Genomic DNA, 19,925 nt, shown 5'->3' with positions numbered 1-19,925 from the left:
GGGGGGAGATGCCTCCATCACGGGGAGCCAGTCTTGCCCCTTCTGCCCTCATTGATGCCCCCTTCCTTCTCACATGCCTCAAACACGGAGAATGGAAAACTCCCAGGCAATCTTAAACACTCCCAAGAGCCATTTGGACCCATTTCCCACAGGAAAAAAAAATCACAGGGAGCCACAAAACCCTTTCCATGCCTGGCCACAAAACTTGTATATGTAATTGAATTAAATGTTCTTTTTTCTTCTGAAACTTCTCTTGGATTTCCCCATGTTTGGCCTAGGCCAGTGTTTCTCAACCTTGACGACTTTAAGTCCTGTGGACTTCAACTCCCAGAATCCCCCAGCCAGCTGTGCTGGCTGGGGGATTCTGGGAGTTGAAGTCCACAGGATTTAAAGTCGCCAAGGCTGAGAAACACTGGCCTAGGTCCTAGGGGGAATTGAAAAGCTCAAGAAATCACATGCCAGCGCACATCAGCAGGCGTGACCCATATTTTGAGCAACAGGGAGCCACAGCAGAGCCGCAGATTCCTGACCCCTATCCTAGACCTAGGCGTCACACGGGAGGGGTATAAGAAAGATGTGCTCTTAATGTAAATATGCAGGCGGAAAAATGATATGAATTGACACGTTAAATAGCAATTACAAGAATGCATATTTAAGAATGAATTTGAAAGGAAAAAACAAAAAACTTTTTTTTAAAAAAAGATGTGCTCTATCTAATTATACACGTTGCTAACTGCGGCGCGTATAACTTTTATGCGCAGTATTGGAAAAAAGAAAATATCCCATCAGAGTAGCTGCAGTTCGGCGGTTCAAATCTCACCAGCTCAAGGTTGACTCAGCCTTCCATCCTTCCGAGGTGGGTGAAATGAGGACCCAGACTGTGGGGGCGATATGCTGGCTCTGTTAAACCGCTTTGAGAGGGCTGAAAGCCCTATGAAGCGGTATATAAGTCTAACTGCTATTGCTAGAGTTGGACATAATTAGGAAACTTCTGGCTTGCGCGAAAGCAGATCGGCTCACTCTCGAATTTAAAAAAAGGGGGAATCAGAATACTACGAAGTTTGGAACAGTTTTTATGATTGGTATAAGGTGACAAGACTGGAACAAACTGTATATAATGTGATTGGATAGAAGGATAAATAATGTACTAAGTAAGCTAATAGTTATTGGGTGAGATTATTTGTATCTAATGTGATTGTATGGTCCTTACGACTTCGCTGTTTTAAATGCAAAAACAATAAAAATGTATTTTTAAAAAAGAGTTTTGTTTTCTGTCTAGGAGAAGAGAAAAAGGCCTGGGACAGCAGCAGAATTCCATTGTGGGAGGCTGGCAAAGTTCCCCCCCTCCCTCCCCAGCAAGTCCCTGTTTCAAAACAGCGGGCCTCCCCCCCACCCCCTCCCCAAGGGTCTCTGGACGTCCAGCCCACAACGCTCGGCCTCTTGGGCTGCCAGGAATGGTTGAGTCACTGGGCACAGCAGAAGATTCCCTCCCTGGGAAGAAAACAGCAGCTCATTCCAAATCACGTGTGGGCTGCAGAAGAGACCTCGTCTTCAGAGCCCCCCCCCCGCCTCCCCTCCTCAAATTAAATCACTCGAGTCCTACGTTTTAATGAACACCAATGGGCCAAACATTTTTGATAGTCATTGTGACCCAAAATCAGGGGCTTTGAGGGTTCTGCTGCAGCTCCTGAAGGGCTACGACCCCCCCTCCACAAGTCACTTAGCTGCCCTGCTCCCCCCCCCAAGCGATAGAAGAAATCAGGCCAGACACTTTGTCAAACATTTATATTTATAGCAAAAATAGGCTTTTCTTTCTTCCCTACACAATGGTTTGTTTCCCCCCCACCCCCCCCAAAACATTTACACAGTAAACAAGTCAGCTGCTGCCACATGTCCTGCACCAGGTTTCCCCCCCCCAATCCCTCCCCCCCCAGCCTCCTTTGCCGGTTGCCCCCTTGTTAGCCATCAACACACACCCCACTCCAGTTGCAGAGTTATTCCGCCGTCTATTTGACAGAGGTCTTGCTGCAGCCTGAGGGCCCCCAGCCCCCCAAACTCACTCCTTGGAGCAAGAGAAGCGGGAACCCCCCGCCTCCCCCGAGCAGCCACAGGAGGGTGGGGGGAATGCCAGGAGAAAAGCCGAGGCAGGCTGGGTATCTGCACCACGGGGCAGGGAAGCACAAGGGCCAGGAGGGGGGTCAGCCAAGGGCCACAACATGGAAGGCAGCCGCGAGGGAGAGCAGTACTTTTGCAAGGGGGGTGGGCTTTGGATATGAGGAAGGGGGACAGTATAAGAAGGGGGAGGGGTGGATCAAATTTGGCTTCGGAGCACCGTTTGGATGAAAGATAGCAGGGCAGCTGTCACTAAAGAAGTGCTAGGGATCCTTCCACCCCCCCATTTGCCCCTCCAAGTGCAAGATGAAGCCAGCAGGAAGTACCCCTCTTCTCTCTCCAGAAACCCCAGGGGCAGACCAGAGCCCCTTCCCCAGCCCTCCAAGGACCACTGGGTGTGCCCGGTGAGCAGCAGGAATGGCACGAGACGAAGGGAGCCCCCTCCCCAATACTGTAACGGACACTAGAGGGGACTGGGAAAGGAAGAGGAGTGATGCCCTTCCCACGCTTCACGTTCGCAGAAGCCACGTCCCCCGTGGCTCCTTCCCATCCACGAGAATCGTGGCTTAGAGACGAGCAAAAGCCCACTCAGCTGCCCGCCAGCCCTGGGGCTTCTGTCCTTCGCCCGGAGGGAAGGCTCTGCTTTTTCACATCTTGAAGGGAAAGGAGAAGGTATCAAGTAAATAAAGGGAGGGGTCGCTGCCAGAGCGCAGGAGTCCAAGTCCGTCCAGGTGGCACCCCCCGTGGCCTAGGAGACCATGTAGTGCGTGATGGCGCGGAGGGCATAGAGCAACTCCGCTTGCAGCCGGGCCTCCAAGATCAGCAGATTCACGTGGACCTGTGGAGGGGGGGGGCAAAGCGGAGATCGAGCCCAGCCTCAAGGCACACAAGCCCCCCACTCCCCCACCACGAGGGTCAGGCCTGAGCAGCTCCAGAATCAAACCACAGCTTGGCTGGGCGGAAGACGGGCAGGACATCCCTCTCAAAGGGGCAGCACCAGCATACAATTAGCGTATTTTTCGGAGTATAAAAAGAGGCTGAAAATCTGGGTGCATCTTATACACTGAATATAGCTTCTTTTTTTTTTGCCTCCCGAAACTCCGCCCCTTCACCAAAATGGCCGTGCATTGCCTTTAGGAGGCTTCCGGAGTGCTCCTGGGGGCTGGGGAGGGCAGAAATGATTAAAAAAACAGGGCGTTTCCCCCCCCCCCAAAAAAAAACCCCAGCAGCACTCTATAAGCCTCCTAAAGGCTATGCGTGCCCTTTTTTTTTTTTTGAAAAAAAACTGGGCCCGTTTTCATGAAAACAGGCTGTTTTGGGGAGGTTTGCAGAGTGCAAAAACGTTTTTTTTTTTTTAATTTGCCTCTTCGAAACCTTGGTGCGTCTTATACTCCGAAAAATACAGTAGTGCCGTGTCTGTCTGTCTGTCTGTCTGTCTGTGTGTGTGTAGCAAAATGTATGTTTGAACTGCTTTAAAAAATTTGCCTCTTCGAAACCTTGGTGCATCTTATACTCCGAAAAATACAGTAGTGCAAGCTTCTCCCACCAGCGATCCCCAGTAGTCCAGGTCCGGTTCCACGCCATCCATGCTGCCCCACCCCAGCCACATGCATGTGCCTTGCACAAAGGGTCCGTCTGTTTCTGCCGAATGCCCACCCCCCTCTCCCATCAAAATGGACTGGGTGAATGCAAGTGGGGGGGAGGGGATTTCCTCCTTCCTCCCCTCTGCTCCACAGACGCAACCCACCTTTTCACTGTGCTTGAACTGCTTCCAGAAGCGCTCAAACATCTGGGGCTCCATCTTCTCCGGAGAGCAAGTCACCGTTTTGATGTACAGCTTGAGGATCCGTTCCAGGAGATGGTTGACCTCTGCATAGTCATAATCGTCGTATCTGGGAAGGGGAGAGAGGAAACCATCTGGATTTAGCACCAAAGCAGACCTCCAATTCATCTGGAACGAGGCTGTTTTGGCAGGAGGTCCTTCCTGACAGGCCGGGAATTCTCCGGCCAATTTTTAAAAAGCAACAGCCAATAGTTTTTACAAAGACCAGGGAGGGAATCCTGTCCAAGTCCCCCGTCTCCCTAAAGCCACCTAAGAGTTCATCCTCTAAAGCAGGGGGTGTCCAAACTTGGGAACTTTTAAGACTTGTGGACTTCAATATACAGAATTTCCCAGCCAGCTATGCTGGAGTTGAAGTCCACAAGTCTTAAAGTTCTTGAGCTATTCTGGCTGGGGAATTCTGGGAGTTGAAGTCAACAAGTCTTAAAAGTTCCCACGTTTTGCTGGCTGGGGAATTCTGGGAGTTGAAGTCAACAAGTCTTAAAGTTCCCAAGCTATGCTGGCTGGGGAATTCTGGGAGTTGAAGTCCACAAGTCTTAAAGTTCCCAAGCTATGCTGGCTGGGGGATTCTGGGAGTTGAAGTCCACAAGTCTTAAAATTCCCAAGCTATGCTGGCTGGGGAATTCTGGGAGTTGAAGTCCACAAGTCTTCAAGTTCCCAAGCTATGCTGGCTATGGAATTCTGGGAGTTGAAGTCCCCAAATCTTAAAGTTCCCAAGCTTTGCTGGCTGGGGAATTCTGGGAGTTGGTCCACAAGTCTTAAAGTTTCCAAGCTATGCTGGCTGGGGAATTCTGGGAGTTGAAGTCCCCAAGTCTTAAAGTTCCCAGGTTTGGACACCCCTGCTCTAAAGCCACCTTCCTTCCCCAGGTCAGCTGCGCTGGTTTGGCCCCGCAAGAGGGTCCCAGAAGGAGGGGGAGGAGGAGCACCTGATGCCAAACAGGCAGTGGACGTAGTTCCAGATGCCCCGCTTGAAGGTGGCCTGTTCGCAGCCCTGCCGCTTGGCCATTGAGCAGCTGTGAAGACCGTCCACCTTACGGAACTTTTCGTCCAGCAGGTGCCCGATATCGGAATACAAGCGATTCACCAAGGAGAAGCCGTGGTCTTCCCAGGAATAATCCTGCCCGGATCAGAAAGAGGGTGGCTGGATGACGGAATGCTGAAGGGGGCTAAGATCAGCAGCTCGTCCCCCCCCTGTCCCCCCCCCCAGGTAAGGAGGGAGGGAGGTGACCAGCCAAGATTCTGGGTACTGCCACATTGGTCCCACCTGAACACGGAAGATCTGGGGCTGGTCCTCGTTGCACTGGGCAAACTCCTGGTAGCCGAAGCTGGGATCCAAGACGTAGCAGGAAAGATCTGCGGCCCCCAAGAACTCCCCGTCGAAGCCTAGAAGACAGACCCACTCAGCCAAGGGGCTTCTCCGGAGGCCGGAGGGAGGCCTGCATGCAAGCAGGAGGGGAGATGGCATCCCAGCTGCTCTCAAAGGGCCCCAGGACTCCGTGGGCTCCCCAACCCCACCAGGAAGCTCCGGGCAAGGCCCTCCCCAGCCTCTCCTCCAGGGAGGCTGGCAGGCGGCCTTACCTTCTTCCCGCTGGGCAGGCAGCCTCAGCTCTTCCCGGGCCTCACTGCCCACCTGCAACCCGTGGACACGCTCCCGAAGAGACTCCAGCTCCATGCAGGAATCCAAGGACTGCAGAGGGGGAGGAACGCGACTGAGCGGGTCCTTCCTCTGGGTCTAGAAAGGGCACTCCCCCATGCCCTGCAACTGGGGCCTGGCACCCTATGTCCACGCACCCCTCCCCCCCCAGAGAAGCCGAAGGCACGCACCCGCTTGCGGTTGAGATGCAGCATCTCCTGGCTGCAGCCGTTCCCCACGTCACAAAAGCAGACGCTGCCCGGTAGTCCCAGCTTCAGGGAGCCCCGTCCCTCTGGGCCGAGGTCCTGTTCGCAGCCGCAGCCAAAAGCAAAGCTGGCCAGGGCATGGTAGTGGGCGAGGAGCACAACGGCGTGGACCAGCTCTGCCAGCGACCAGCTCTGCTCGCTGATCTTCAGCAGCTTCTGGAGGGGAGGGGCAAAAAGAAGCAAGCTGTGACTCCCCCCAAAGCCACTCGCTCCCCACCATGCTTGCTCCAAGGCACAAGTGGCCCCCAGAGGCAACCCCCCAAGCAGGAGCACCAGCTGCCGGAAAGGCTCTTTCTAGGGGGGAACCAACCAATCAGAAGCCAGGAAGAAATGCCAGCTTCCAGAATCTGGCTGGGATGAAACTTCAGCCTGTTACCCACCCAACCCCACCGACCCAAGGAAGACCCCCAAATGCACTTCCCAATGGGCCACGGATGCCAGGAGCTCCTGTGGGGGGAGCCCTACCCTGGGGGCTTCCGGTAGAAGGTAAGCAAGCAGGCAGAAACACTAAACCCCCTTATTGCATTCCCCCCTCCTTACTTTTTTTTGAGGGGTGGGGGGAACCAGCTCAGGCATCGAGAAAGCGTGTGCCGATCCCCAAGGGAGCCATTTGGGATGGAAGGATTTGAGGCGTGGGAGGGTCACCGATGGGGTGGGAGAGGGGTGCCCCCTGTGCTCCTCCCACCCATAAGCTACACTTATGGGGGGTGGGGCAGCATCCAAACTGCCACGGGGTAGAAATGCTGCCCCCTCCCCTTCCCAGGGCCCCAAGTGTGGCCCCCTCCTCAAATCCTGCCGGCTACCTCGATGTGATCCTTGCAGACCAGCCAGGGGCGGTGGGCCAAGACCTTGTTGATCTCACTTAGCCGGCGGAGTTTGGGGGGGATGCAGTCCAGCCCCCTCAGCCACAGGGGGTCTCCGCCCACCCGCAGGAACTGCAGCACATGGAGGTTCACCAGGTAGTGACACCGATGCCGGGCGGCCGCCTGCAAGAGACACGCAGGGCGCTCAGATCAGTAGGGAAGAACACCACCCCCCCCAAGTCAGAGGCCTTCCTCCGCAAGAGTCAGAAGCCCACCCAGCGCCCCCAACCCAGAGAATCAGTCCTTCTCCTCCCCATCCCTGCCTGGCATAGTCTCCATCAGACCCCACCCGTTCTGGTTTTTTTGGGTTGGAGGGGAGAGAGGAGACTCTGCAGGTTCTCTTCCAGGCTCCCGCAGGAGCCAAGGTCCGGTCTCTCCCCTTGAGAAGGATGGAGGACACCATTTCCCAAAGCAGCCGCAGCTCCCACACAGCCCTTGCTCCGTTTTGAGTGGCAAGGGGAGGGTCAAGAAGGGGGTGGACAGTGAAGCAAGCAGATGGAATGGCAAGCAGGCAACCTTCCTCCTCGCCACCCCGTAAGCCGAGAAGGCTCCGGCAGTGCCAAAAGCAGCCGCTGGCCGGGATGGGGACCCCCTCCTCGCCCTCTCACCATGATGGCGATGAAGTGGCGGCAGTCGAAGGGCAGCGGCCCGTCCATGTGGAGCAGGTAATGTTGCAGGCGGAGGAAGCTGTCCAGGTAGTGCGGGTGGTAGCCCATCTGCTGGGCGATGGCCTCGATCAGGCCTCTGCTGGCCAAGGCCTTCACGAAGAGCAGCTGCGGCGGCCTCTCCTTCTTCTCGTTGGCGCTCATCTTGCTCAGCTGGACGGGGAAGGGCGGGAAAGCAGAGACCGTGGGGCAAACTGGGCCTGGTGCAACCAGTGGGGGAGGGGGCCATGCAGCGGGGGAGGGCTAGAAGCAGAGCCATTCACAGTCCCCCTCCCCTCCTGGAGTACCAAAAGCACCCGAGGCCACCTAAGGGCACGGAAGAAACACCTGGCTGGGCAGACCAGGGAGGGGCCTTTCTGCTCCAGGTATATTTTTGGCCAGGATATCAGGAGGGGGATTTTGTGGGGGGGGGGGAGTCCCATCTGGAGCCAAGGGAAAGAAGGGCCTGCAGCCAGGACACATCAGGCGTTGCACTAAGTTCGGAGGCCTGCTTTGGTGGGAGACATGCAGCCCCCCCCACCTGAGTTTCAGAATCTCAGGTGAGCCTCTGTCAGCAGAGGTGAATCTCTCTCTGCAAAAGAACCCCCCAAAAGAGGGACTTTTCTTTCAAGCCCACCCTCAAGGCGGATCCAGAGCAAATGTGGCTGGCCTTCACTGTCGCCCTTTCCCAAATCTGCGGCTGAATCCCCTTCCCACAGAGACAGTTGGGGAGGACCCCTCTCTCTCTCTCTCCCTTGGCCAGCCTCTTCCCCCACCAGGGAGCCAAGGGGGCTCCTGGGAGCCAAAGGGGCCCCTGGAAGGAGGGAGCAGCTCAAAGAAAGCAAGGGGCCTCTAGGCTCCGCCCCTCCCACCTTTCTAGCAGGGGCCAGGCACAAGAGCCCCCAGCCCAAGGAAACAGCCCCTATGGGGGAGCAGCAATCCGCCTCCGTGTGCCCAGCCTAACCCCCAAATCTGGCCCCCTCAAGAGCCTCCAGGATCCATCCGGGAGGGCCCAAAGATGCAGGGACCATCCCAGGGCCCAACCGGCTGTGGGGAGGGGGAGATGGTGGGGGGATTCTTCCCTGCCTGGCACAGGCCAAGCAAGCTGCCTTTCCAGGAAGACCCCAGAGCTGGAATTAAAGCAGCCTTGGAAAAGGGGAGGGGGAACCCCAAGAAGCCCCCCTCCCCATAACTGAGGAGCTCCCACCCACCCCCACCTGCCAAGGGTCCTGGCAGGCCTCAGGCCTGGGCATCTCTGTGAACAGAGGAGGAGGGGGGAGGCAGGGGGAAGCCCCATTTCCAGGCCCCCTCCCCAAGCAAAAGCAGAGGCATCATGGCAGTGCCAGTCTGAAGAGACAAGGAATGGGGGGTGGGGGGGCTTCACCATTTACAAGCCCCCTGCCCCCCCCCTTGAGGAAATCTCCTCTCTCCTCCTTGCAAGATGGGCACCCAGAGGGGGCTAAGGGAGGGCAGGCCCTGCTCTCCTTCCTACCCACCTCTGCGACTGGCACTGTTCGGTGCCCAGGGGGGCGGATGGAGGGGGGGACGGGCTGACCCCCCGAGAGCCGCATTCCCCAACAGCCCCCCTCGCCCAGACGCTGCACGGCAAGCAGACAAAGGCAGGACGAGCCAAACAAAGACAGGGGGCCCGGGAGGCAGAGGCCAAGCGGGACCAGGCCCGGGAGGGGGGGCAGATAGGGGCAGCTTTTGGCCGAAGCTGCCAGGGACAGCCAGGCCCCTCGCCCCCTCCCCAAAACAGGAAGCAGCGACCCTCCGCCCGTCGAGCCGGAGAGGGACAACTGGAGGAACACGCCCCCTGCCCACGGAGCAGCGGCGGCGGTGGCGGCAACAGCTGGACCGCTTCGTCCCCGTTCCCCCCCCCGCCCCCAACCCCACTCGCGGTCCCGGTCCATTGTCTCTCCCGGCCGGGCCCAGATGCTGCAGCCGGCGAGCCGCAGCGCCCCCTGGCGGCACGGCCGCCGAACCGCAAGCGGAGAAGGAGAAAAACAAGTTTGATTGGCAGCGCTGGGAGGTGGGGGGGCAGGTCAGTCCAGCGGCGGTTCGGGCTGGCATCCCCGGCATCCCCGCCTACGCCGCCCGGGCAGGACGAGGCGGGACCGGGGCGAGCGTTGCCGCAGGGAGAGATGGAGGGAGGGTGATGCGGGCACCGATCGCTTCTGCCCGGACCCGGCCGGAGGCTTCCGGGCGCTGCAGGGCTACCGCGGAGGAGTCTCCGGGGGGCGGGAGGGGAGGAGGAGGGGGCACCGCTCGGGGGCTCCGGTGCAGGGGGCGCCCGGGGGGCTCCGCTGGGGCTCCGGCTCCCTTACCTGCAGCCTCTGGCAGGGCTTTCCGCGGGGGGGCTCCGCGCTCGGGGGGCAGAGGATCATTTTCGACGGTCCACCGGCCGGCGCTCCCGCCGCCGCCGGACTTGCCGCCGCTGCCACCGAGGGGAGGCTGGAAGCGCGGGCAGCCCAGCCGAAGTCGGGGCGCGAGGGGGCGTGACCACCGCCGGGCCCCGTTCATACACCGCAGCGGGGGCGGGGGCGGCCGGCGGGGCGGCCAATCGCGGGCGGGGGGCGTGACCGGCGGCTGGCGGGGGGGCGTGGCCACGTGGGACCGAGTGGAAAATCCCCTGCCCATCAAGCGCCCGGGCCCGCCCCGTGAGAGCAAAGGGGCGTGGCCACGGATCCAGCGTGGTGTCCCTTGACAGCTCTTAAAGGAGCCGCGTCCTGTTTTCGCCCGGTGAGGTCGCTCCTGGATGAAGGAAGAAAGGCTCGACTGAAGCCCCGTACAACGACCCAGGAAACCCTGCGGCCGCTTCAGCCGGCCGTGGAACGTCCGCTTCCTTGTGGATGGCACAGTTGGCAATGCTCCGCTGGTGGGCCAAGGCAACCTCCGCCTGGCAGGCCAAGCCTCCATTGCTGGACTTCAGGCTGGGCAGCGGCTCTAAATGTCCCTTCAGGATTTATCCGAAGCGCCCCATTCCTTGGTGGGGAATCGCCCACTTCTCTGCGTGAGCCTGGGCCGGGTTGCACCGAGGAATCGAGGCTCACCCGGCATCTCTGCTAGTGCCCAGCCCAGCTAGTGGTTAGCCTGTGCCATTGCTTCTGGTGCAAAGCAGGGCACCCCAATGCAAGCCTCTTTTGAAAAACACACACACACACTCGCAGTTCCTTAGCAGCTTTTGTGGCTGTGCAAGATGTGTGCAACACAAGGAAGAAGAGAGCTTCCTCACTAGAGCAGGGGGCCCTAAGCGTTTCTCTGCCCCTGGGTCTCCTTGGAATGAGCGCCGGATCTGCCTCCCCAGGATCACCCCAAGCGCTGGAGCGCCGTCTTGAGACCCCTCAAAGGGAGCTCCGGTGTTTGCAATGTTCCATTTAGATATTTTTTTTAATGTACCCCCCCAAAGGTCCTCCCTGTCCTCTGGGCTGCCCTCTCCCCCCCCACCCTCTATTTTTCCTAGCCATTGACTCCCAGGCCTGGGATCGGGCAGGCGGGAGAAAAACGCCTCTCGAGGCGGGGGGGGGGGAGGGCTCTGGCTTTGCCAAGTTCCGCGGGGCTACCACAGAGCTCATCGTTCCCAGCTCCTGTGGAGGCTGGGGCCGTTCCAGGAGGCTTTTCCCCTTGGCCCTCGGGGGAGGGGGGGCTCTGGCTTTGCCAAGTTCCGCGGGGCTACTACAGAGCTCATCGTTCCCAGCTCCTGTGGAGGTTGGGGTCGTTCCAGGAGGCGTTTCCCCTTGGCCCTCTGCAGCTGTGCCAAAGCAGCTGGGGCAACCCCTCAAGGCAAGGAGCCAGCCGCCCGCATAATGTCCACCTTGCCCTCCCCTCCCACGCACCCTCACCCCCCCCCCGCGCTGTTTCTGGAGCCGCGGCTGGCAAATCCCGTCCCTGCTGCAGCTTCTCTTCGCAGCCTCCAATCAGGAGCCTCCCTGGTGACATCAGCCTGGAAAGGACACCACCACCACCACCACCATCATCATCATCATCATCATCATCATCCCTCGTCCCGAATGGGAAACGGACCGGGCAGACAATGCAGTTGGAAGCGATGTTCAGCTGGCTCCATCCGTGGGGGCATCGGCTTCCCAGGGAAGATGGCAAAGGGGGTGGGGGGGACTCAGGGCCAGAGGCACATTTATTTGGGGTGCCAAGTCTCCCCCCCCCCCCGTGGGGAGTGGGGAGGGGAAGAGCAGCAGTTGGAGCTTCCCCGGGGGTCTCTTTCCAGGGTCAGCGGTGCTTCTCCTTCCGAATAGCCTCCAGCCTGGCCTTGGTAGCGGCGACTGTTTTGCGTGGCAAGCCTTCATCGTCCAGCCCGCTGGCCATGCTCCCTCCGGACTTCCCAGAGGTTTTTGCCTGGAGGAGGGGGAGGCAGCACAGATCACTGGGGCTTCCAGTCAGGAGGAGGGGGGAGCGTGGGGGTGGGGGATGCGGGCAGTCCCCGGAGCTGTCCCCACCGCCCAGGAGACCCTACCCCATTTCAGACCAGCGCTTGTCCAATGTTGGGCAGAGCAGGAGGAGGCTGACTCCTGGACCCATCGCGCTAAGGGGGGGGGGGCGTGGGAGGGAGGGGGGGGTCTGGCTGAGGACAAGAGGGGAGCCTTACCACCACCTGATTGGCCATGTAGGACAGGAGGGCTTCCATGGTTGGGGGCTTCTTCCCATCTTGGTTCTTGAGCATCTTCACGCGGCTTTTTTCAAGATACTCACACTGGTTGCGAAGGGAATCTAAGGGCAGGAGAGGCTCCGTGATTCTGCCGGCATTGCCAGGGGAGGCAATGAGTAGTAACTGCCTGCCATAATGCCTTCTTTTGCATTATTTTTTTATTTTTAAACATAAAAAAAAAAACATAAAAAATTCTCATCCATTACATACAGCCTGTTATTTGGTTACAAGTGTTTTTGCATCCATATTCTCAGTTACATTTACAATCACAGATTTCTCATCTAAAAATAACTAGATACCTCCCTTTCATGGTACAACGTATATTCCATTACGATTAATATTTTCTTTTTCTTTTTCAATAAGCCTAATTCCCTTACATTCTTGATGGTCTGTTTAATAACAATATACCTTTATCCTCCGGGATTGGGCGGCCTATAAATCGATTTAATAAAATAAATAAATAAATAAAATAAATAAAATATAATCCCATTCTGAATATTTTTACGATGTAAAAAAATATTTGCCAACCATTTATATTTGTATATCGCTGTTTTCAATTATGTATAATCCCACCAATCAACTATCGAGTATGCTTATGTTCATTATTGTCCTTGTACATCATACATCCAAACAAAAATGTTATTCCTTCATTTTTCAACAAAATATTCTAAATAGTCACTTCATATATATACCAATTTTTAATTACTTCCCTCCGTAATTCAGCGGGGCTGGGAGGAGAGGAAGGAGGCCAAGAGGGATGTCATGGCTCCCACTTACCCCCTAACCCCAATCCAAGGTCTCTCTCTCTCTCTCTCTCTCTCTCTCTCTCTCCCTCCCTCCCTCCCTCCCTCCCTCTCCCTATCTCTCTTTTACCTGCAGCCCTGCCTCCATGAGCCCACCAGAGCGAGAGAAGGAAGAAGAGGAGGAGGACATAGATCTCTCTCTCTCTCTCTGTCTCTCTCCTTCTCCCTCCCTCCCTCTCCCTCCCTTCCTCCCTCTCTCCAGCCCTGCCTCAATGATCCCACCAGAGCGAGAGAAGGAAGAAGAGGAGGAGGACATAGATCTCTCTCTCTCTGTCTCTCCCTCCCTCCCTCCCTCCCTCTCTCCTTCCCTCCCTTTCTCCAGCCCTGCCTCAATGATCCCACCAGAGCGAGAGAAGGAAGAAGAGGTGGAGGACATAGATCTCTCTCTCTCTCTCTCTCTCCCTCCCTCCCTCCCTTTCTCTCCCTCCCTCCCTCTCTCTCACCCTCCCTTCCTCCCCCTCCCTCTTCCTCTCTCCAGCCCTGCCTCAATGAGCCCACCAGAGCGAGAGAAGGAAGAAGAGGTGGAGGACATAGATCTCTCTCTCTCTCTCTCTCTCCCTCCCTCCCTCCCTTTCTCTCCCTCCCTCCCTCTCTCTCACCCTCCCTTCCTCCCCCTCCCTCTTCCTCTCTCCAGCCCTGCCTCAATGAGCCCACCAGAGCGAGAGAAGGAAGAAGAGGTGGAGGACATAGATCTCTCTCTCTCCCTCCCTCCCTCCTTCCCTCCCTCCCTCTCTCTCTCTCTCCCTCCCTCCCTCCCCCCCTCTCTCTAACTTCACAGGTGCCCCCTGGATCCAGAGCTGTTACCCAACGTCCTGCCACCTCATTCCCCCTTCTGCCAACCCCAAACCACCCACGTTGCCACTCCTTCATTGGGTGCCAATGTCAGGCGTAGCAGCACCGCCTCCCCTTCATTTTTTGGGGGGGAGGTCTGTCAGGCTCATGTTGGTGAGACCCTCCCCCCTTCTTCCTTGCTTGGCACCTCTGCCCAGTTCTGCCCACCCTCCCACCTGCTCCCAAAGGGGTCTCTTCGGAAGGAGAGCCAGCCTGTACCAAGGTTCCCTACCCAGCAAATCCTGCGGAGGAGACTTGACGAGAGGCTGGAAGGCCCGATAGCTGTGTTCATTTTTGGTCCCTGCGGCGAAGGAGGAGAGAAGCCCACCTCAGTTCCTGCGATCCTGGCAAAGCTTTGGGAGGTGAGCGGTGAGTGCTTTGGCCTGCAAAGATGCAGGGCATAATGGCCGGATATAAATGCCCGACACTTAGAAGTGCAATCGGACACAGTCCAAATGCCCCCCCCAAAAACTGTGTCCTAAAGCATTCATGGTTTACTAACGAGGGAGGGAAGGATAGGTCTCCACTGCAGACTGAGATAGGCAGCGGTTGGAAGCTTCCACCCAGGTAGTTACTCAAGTCAAGGCAACAGCGGAGGAGATCATCTCAAGAAGAAACTGGGCACCCACCCACTTTCCAAAACGTTTGGAGCAAAAGCAGGATGGGGACCCTGGCGTGGGCTGCCCCTGGCACCCAACCCACCTGCAGCACCACGCTCCACTTTGCAAACGTAATAGGTGCCCCGCGCAGTGAGGAACTTGCTGGCGTTGTCTTCCGGGAATTTGACCAGGAAAATCAGCTTCAGGGTCCCATTCTCCTCACAGAGGTCGATGGATTCTGCGAAGAAACTGCAGAAGTCGGGAAGCAGGATTTCTCTCTTTCACACACACACATCCAAAGAAGGAATGACTTTGCCCCTCCTTCATTCTCCCTCAGATCCTTCCGGGCTTCCACTTCGCGGGAGAAGGGCCGTACGCCTCATCCTCACGGTCATTTTGCCCGGCAGGAGGAAGCCACGCAGCCCCTTTAAGGTGGCAGACTGAACCAAAGTAGGCCTCAAGCCTGAACCAAACTAGGGTTTAGTAGTAGCAGTAGCAGTTAGACTTATATACCGCTTCATAGGGCTTTCAGCCCTCTCTAAGCGGTTTACAGAGTCGGCATATCGCTCCCCACAGTCTGGGTCCTCATTTCACCCACCTCGGAAGGATGGAAGGCTGAGTCAACCTTGAGCCGGTGAGATTTGAACCGCTGAACCGCTGCAGCTAACAGTCAGCTGAAGTGGCCTGCAGTACTGCACCCTAACCACTGCGCCACCTCGGCCCGGGGCATCATCGTTTCATGATATTAAGCTTTAACTGTTCACATAGAAATTGCAAGGCTTGCTTTTAGGACATGGTGTGGTTAGACACGGGTTAGAAGGAAGTCTGCACATGAAATATGCTGAAGTAAAACATCTATTTTAGCCCATCTGCTGGCTTGGCTGTTAATCTGTTTGGTAGACACATATTGTTAGTTCCTCAAAATACGAGCTATGCATGTCCGTTAGCTGACCCATGTATTGTGACATCCTGTAGACATACTTTCTGTAACTCAAGGACAAATCTTGAGGGGTGTTTCCAAAACTAACAGATGGCTTTAGCTGAAAGCGATAAACTATATAAGGAAGTTCCTGAATTTCACTCAATGTTCAGGCCATTTCTTCTAAACCTGCGCAAATAAACTTTCCTTCTCTGAAGATCTGGCTTGTGTGTCCTGTCATTTTCTACAACACCTTAGTTTACGGGTCGATTCCCGTGTTGGATTCAGGAGTACATTGATGCGCCTGAAGTACCAGGCCAGAAACCTCAATGAATTCTCACCTGTGGATGATTGTGCTACAGGCGTTCTATGGGTCTCTATTATTCTCATGACTGATGCATTCTTCTTCCATTGTTTTTAACATTAGCTGCCCAAATTGCGCGAGCAAATGAAGGAGGTTGTGTGTGTGGAGGCCCCACCGGGCTATGGGGCTCAGATTTTTATCTGACCAGAATCCCCACCTCAACGCGATTGTTCTAGCAGGCCCAAAAAGCCATGTCCACCTGGCAGCTCTCCAAGCCAGATAAGGCCTGTGACTGTAAATCCTCCCTTGAAAGACTTTGCTGGATGTGAATGGGAGGAATTCACAGTAACTTAATTAAAAAAAGGGGTTTTTTTTTGTCAGGACATGGAGTCTGTTTTGTGGTTTGGGGAAGCCTAGGTCAGAACGGATGAGAGTTGGGTAGCCCTTGGCCTGCTGGGCACCCCCAACGGAGGATGAGACATTCCTGTAGAACAGAAGAAGGGCTCCCACCTTCCAGAGGCAGAAGAGTTTGGAGTTTATTCAATTTGTAGGCCGCCCTATTCCCCGAAGGGACTCAGGGCGGCTGAACAAAACCAAGGGAGGGGAAATTACAAAAAGTGAGACAAAGACAACCAGACAGTACGAACAGTTTAAAAGCACAACAGACACAGCAATTTCGAGTAGGGGGGGGGGAACTCAACCCCAGGCTTGCTGGGACAGCCAGGTCTTCACGGCCGTCCGGAAGGCCCGAAGGGTGGAGAGGGTCCGAATCTCCACGGGGAGCTCGTTCCAAAGGGCCGGGGCAGCCACAGAGAAGGCCCTCCTCCGAGTAGTCGCCAGCCGACATTGGCTGGCAGATGGAATATGGAGGAGGCCTAATCTGTGGGATCGAATGGGTCTGTGGGAGGTAATCGGCAGAAGGCGGTCTCTCAAGTACCCAGGTCCAATACCATGAGGTTCCCCGGGGCAGAGCAGGCTGGATGTCTGAAGCCGTCTTCTTCTTGGCCCACCACTCTTATCCAAAAGCTACGGGCCTTCCTTCCATAATCCGTGTCTTCCCAATCGGTGGTGGAGACCATTGTCCTCCCAGGAGATGAGTCGATGCCCCGAGACGATCCCCATACATGAGATTCCTTCAAGGGTTGTTTGAACTGCATGTGGCCGAGTCACGTTCCGGTCCAGTAGCCTACCAAGCCTGACCACCAGCCACGCTCCCTCCTGACCCCCTTCCTTACCAGTCTCCCAATGATGGGGGCATTTCCCCTCCCTCAGCCCTGGGGAGCCCAGGTCCTTCTCACCTGTCCTGTGCAAGCCCACCTTATCCCGCAGGTAATGGGTTAGAAGCAGAACGGAGCAATTGATGTTGGCCAGGAATTGCCGGTTGTCTGAAAGGAGAGGAGCCGTGGTCACCCCTGAGCGATGCCATGCTTTCCCACTGCAGAAGGGAGGGTTCTGCTGTCCTCTCCTGGGGAATATCAACAGCTCTGGGCCTGGCTGACCCCCTGACCCTCCTCCCTCACCAGGAAGAGAAAGGCTGGAGGGGGGGAAAGGGCACCTCTCTCTTCCGGCTGTGCCCTTCTAACTCAACCCTTCAGAGGGACTCCAAAGCTGCCCATCGAAGCAGCAGCCTGGATCCATTTGGTCCCTGGATCTCGTGCGTCCCTGGCACAGGCTTCCTCATGGTCTGACCCTTCTGGTATTGGCATCAGGGCCGGGGGGCTGGATGCATCCAAGATGGGAGAGCCTTCAATCAGGGTTGCTTGGACTGACTTGAACCCCAAAGTTTATTTGTCCATACAATTAGCTTTTATTTCCTCCAGTCTTTGATTTGATTTGATTTCATTTATATGCCGCCCTTTTCCCCAAGGGGACTCAGGGCGGCTCACAATTCAAATCAGGGAAGGGGGGGTACAGGCAGGAAATAAAAAGACGAAACATAGCAATACATAATTTAAAAACACACAGCAGTCATACCATTCGAGACGGGGGCAACAGCTCTTTAGCCCCAGGCCTGTCGGAACAGCCAGGTTTTAAGGGCTTTGCGGAAGGCCTGGAGGGTGGTGAGGGTTCGAATCTCCACGGGGAGTTCGTTCCAGAGGGTCGGAGCAGCCACAGAGAAGGCTCTCCTCCGGGTAGTTGCCAGTCGACACTGGCCGGCAGATGGAATTCGGAGGAGGCCTAATCTGTGGGATCTAATCGGTCTATTGGAGGTAATTGGCAGCAGGCGGTCTCTCAAGTACCCAGGTACTTTGGAGTAACAAACCTCTTAATTCTGGATTAGTGAGGATTGTGTGTGCCTAATAAACCACATTTTTAAAAGTGTGGTTGCATCTTCCATGACGATCCCTGCCTGTCCAGTTTCTGGGAGGAGAGGGGCCTGCTCCTGGCCCGAAGGAATCCCAAGGGACCCTGCCCCAGCTTCCCCTCTAGTTTGACCAAGGGGCCCAAGCCCCCCACCCCTGCCTGTCCACTCCACCTTCCTTCTCGGTCCACCTTTCCTTACCTCCATGCTTGATAATGATGAACATACCCAGCTGTTTTGGCCATGGCTGGCAAATTCCCCGGAGTTGGTCAGCCTTGAAGCTATTGTGACATGTCATAATGAAGGGCTCTGTGAGGCAAGCTGGCAGGCAGGGCACCCTGGCCGTGGTTTCCTCAATCATAGCTTGCGGCATCAGCCACAATAGGTCAGTTCCTGCATGGCACTAACTAAGCCATCATTGGCTGGTTTGGCGGGGAGCCGAGCCACACCTGTAGTTTGTAAACCAAGGTGTGTTGGGCAAATGCTATCTGTTCTGACCCCCTCCTCCATCCAGTAATGAATGCCGAGATAAGCTTAACTGGAATGTCCTTTAATAGCAAGACACCAAACACCTCGGTGGCTGAAAGCCAAGCATAACAAACAGATAAGGACCTTAGCAGCAACTCAGACAAACTCACGCAGCAATAAACACAGATAAGACTTGGCAGCAATCCAGCCTGCCAAGCTCACAGTACTGTCCTCCGACATTCAATCCTGCGTTGACTTCTGCAAAGAGGGCCGTGTGCACAAGTAGCTTTTTATAGTCTGGAGAGGAGCCTAATGACCACCAGCTGAGTACAATCACCTCCTGTAATTGCGTAATTGTTCCTGACGCCTAGTAGTTCTTCGATGGTGTGCATCCAGGAACAACTCACTACTGGCTTCCGGCTCACTCTCCCTTGTCTCCTCCCCACTGGTCCAAGGGTCAGGTGCCTCCTGGTGGCCATCCAGCCTCTCTGCGCCCCTGCTCGGAGTCGGAACCCTGTCCAGGGTCCTCCACCTCCTCCAGAGCCGACTCAGAGGGCCCCTCGCTGTCGGAGTCTGGTGGCAGCTCCAACGGCACCTGCTGGGCCACAACAGTTATCCATTGTAGTTGACTCAATAAATAGGAAATAAACCAGCAGCAGGTTTAACAGCCTCCACCAATCAGGTCAATGGAAGATGCTCTCTGCAGCATCTTTAACAAGGACATGTTCCAGGGTTGGAGCTTTGAGAGCATCAGCAATGTCGATGGGAACCCTGTCATTAAGAATTTGGGGGAACATGGAAATGAAAGATACTAGAGAATGTTATCAATACAAGAATAATAGAATGATTCTGTAGATTTATAACAAAGTAATGGAATATTGGTATATATATATATATATATGAATTGAATATTTAGAATATTTTGTTTAAAATGAAGAAATAATAATTGTAGTTTGAATATATGAGATACGACAATAAGGATGCATTCGTATACATTTGATAGATATTTTATGATTTTACATATAATTGAAAGTAATGATACACAAATATAAAATGTTGGTGAACCTTTTTTTTTATATACTGCAAGAAATACCAGAATACCTATAGATGACACCATAAAGGTACGTTATTATTAAATAGATTTACAATGATGTAACAGATAGTTAGCATACATATGTGTTTAATCTTTAGAGTACATGTTTAAAAGGAGGAAATTATAAGAATAAACTGAATATATGATTTAGCAATAGCAATAGCAATAGCAGTTAGACTTATATACCGCTTCATAGGGCTTTCAGCCCTCTCTAAGCGGTCTACAGAGTCAGCATATTGCCCCCAACAACAATCCGGCTCCTCATTTTACCCACCTCGGAAGGATGGAAGGCTGAGTCAACCCTGAGCCGGTGAGATTTGAACAGCCGAACTGCAGTCATCTGAAGTAGCCTGCAGTGCTGCGTTTAACCACTGCGCCACCTCGGCTCTGATTTCCAATAATAGTCAATGTATTAATGTATATTCAGTTGAAAACTGATTTTATATATAACTGAAAGCGGTGATGCACAAATGTTTGTGACTAAACGACATGCTAAATAGATATGTAATTGATATTTTTATGTTATATGTATGTTTCTGCTTGTTTTAAAATAGAAAAACCTTTAAAAAAAAGAATAATAGAATG

The 19,925-nt window shown here is 55.0% G+C and overlaps 2 protein-coding genes across 2 annotated transcripts; both read right to left on the bottom strand.

Annotated features, from left to right (window-relative positions):
* Nucleotides 1–2,250: 2,250 nt before the first annotated feature.
* On the bottom strand, nt 2,251–9,864 carry LOC116515689 (sestrin-3-like). The gene is made up of 9 exons (XM_032227853.1): nt 9,686–9,864; nt 7,323–7,532; nt 6,655–6,837; nt 5,777–6,007; nt 5,531–5,639; nt 5,217–5,335; nt 4,879–5,069; nt 3,860–4,004; nt 2,251–2,950 (listed from the first exon to the last, which is right to left on the bottom strand). Exons 1-9 carry the CDS (start codon nt 9,743–9,745, stop codon nt 2,861–2,863), a joined length of 1,338 nt encoding a protein of 445 aa, XP_032083744.1. The 5' UTR covers nt 9,746–9,864; the 3' UTR covers nt 2,251–2,860.
* A 1,721-nt stretch (nt 9,865–11,585) lies between these two features.
* On the bottom strand, nt 11,586–18,005 carry C12HXorf65 (chromosome 12 CXorf65 homolog). The gene is made up of 6 exons (XM_032227587.1): nt 17,981–18,005; nt 16,776–16,862; nt 14,358–14,492; nt 13,888–13,956; nt 11,962–12,083; nt 11,586–11,711 (listed from the first exon to the last, which is right to left on the bottom strand). The coding sequence occupies exons 1-6, from the start codon at nt 18,003–18,005 to the stop codon at nt 11,586–11,588; spliced, it is 564 nt and encodes a 187-aa protein (XP_032083478.1).
* Nucleotides 18,006–19,925: the final 1,920 nt, after the last annotated feature.

Source organism: Thamnophis elegans, chromosome 12, assembly GCF_009769535.1.
Source record: "Thamnophis elegans isolate rThaEle1 chromosome 12, rThaEle1.pri, whole genome shotgun sequence".
In the NCBI taxonomy this organism is placed as follows: domain Eukaryota; kingdom Metazoa; phylum Chordata; class Lepidosauria; order Squamata; family Colubridae; genus Thamnophis; species Thamnophis elegans.
Note: the sequence above shows the minus strand (reverse complement) of the source record. Positions and strands in the feature narration are given on the sequence as shown.

Bases quoted from the DNA above. Each gene is read 5' to 3' on its own strand.
- LOC116515689 (XM_032227853.1), bottom strand. From the start codon at position 9,745: ATGATCCTCTGCCCCCCGAGCGCGGAGCCCCCCCGCGGAAAGCCCTGC. The intron at 7,533-9,685 runs GTAAGGGAGCCG...TTCCCCGTCCAG, and splicing joins AGCCCTGCCAGAGGCTGCAG to CTGAGCAAGATGAGCGCCAA. The intron at 4,005-4,878 runs GTGCTCCTCCTC...TCCCCTTCCCAG, and splicing joins CACTGCCTGTTTGGCATCAG to ATACGACGATTATGACTATG.
- C12HXorf65 (XM_032227587.1), bottom strand. From the start codon at position 18,005: ATGTTCATCATTATCAAGCATGGAG. The intron at 16,863-17,980 runs GTAAGGAAAGGT...CTCTCCTTTCAG, and splicing joins CATCATTATCAAGCATGGAG to ACAACCGGCAATTCCTGGCC. The intron at 11,712-11,961 runs GTAAGGCTCCCC...CCCCTCCTCCAG, and splicing joins ACATGGCCAATCAGGTGGTG to GCAAAAACCTCTGGGAAGTC.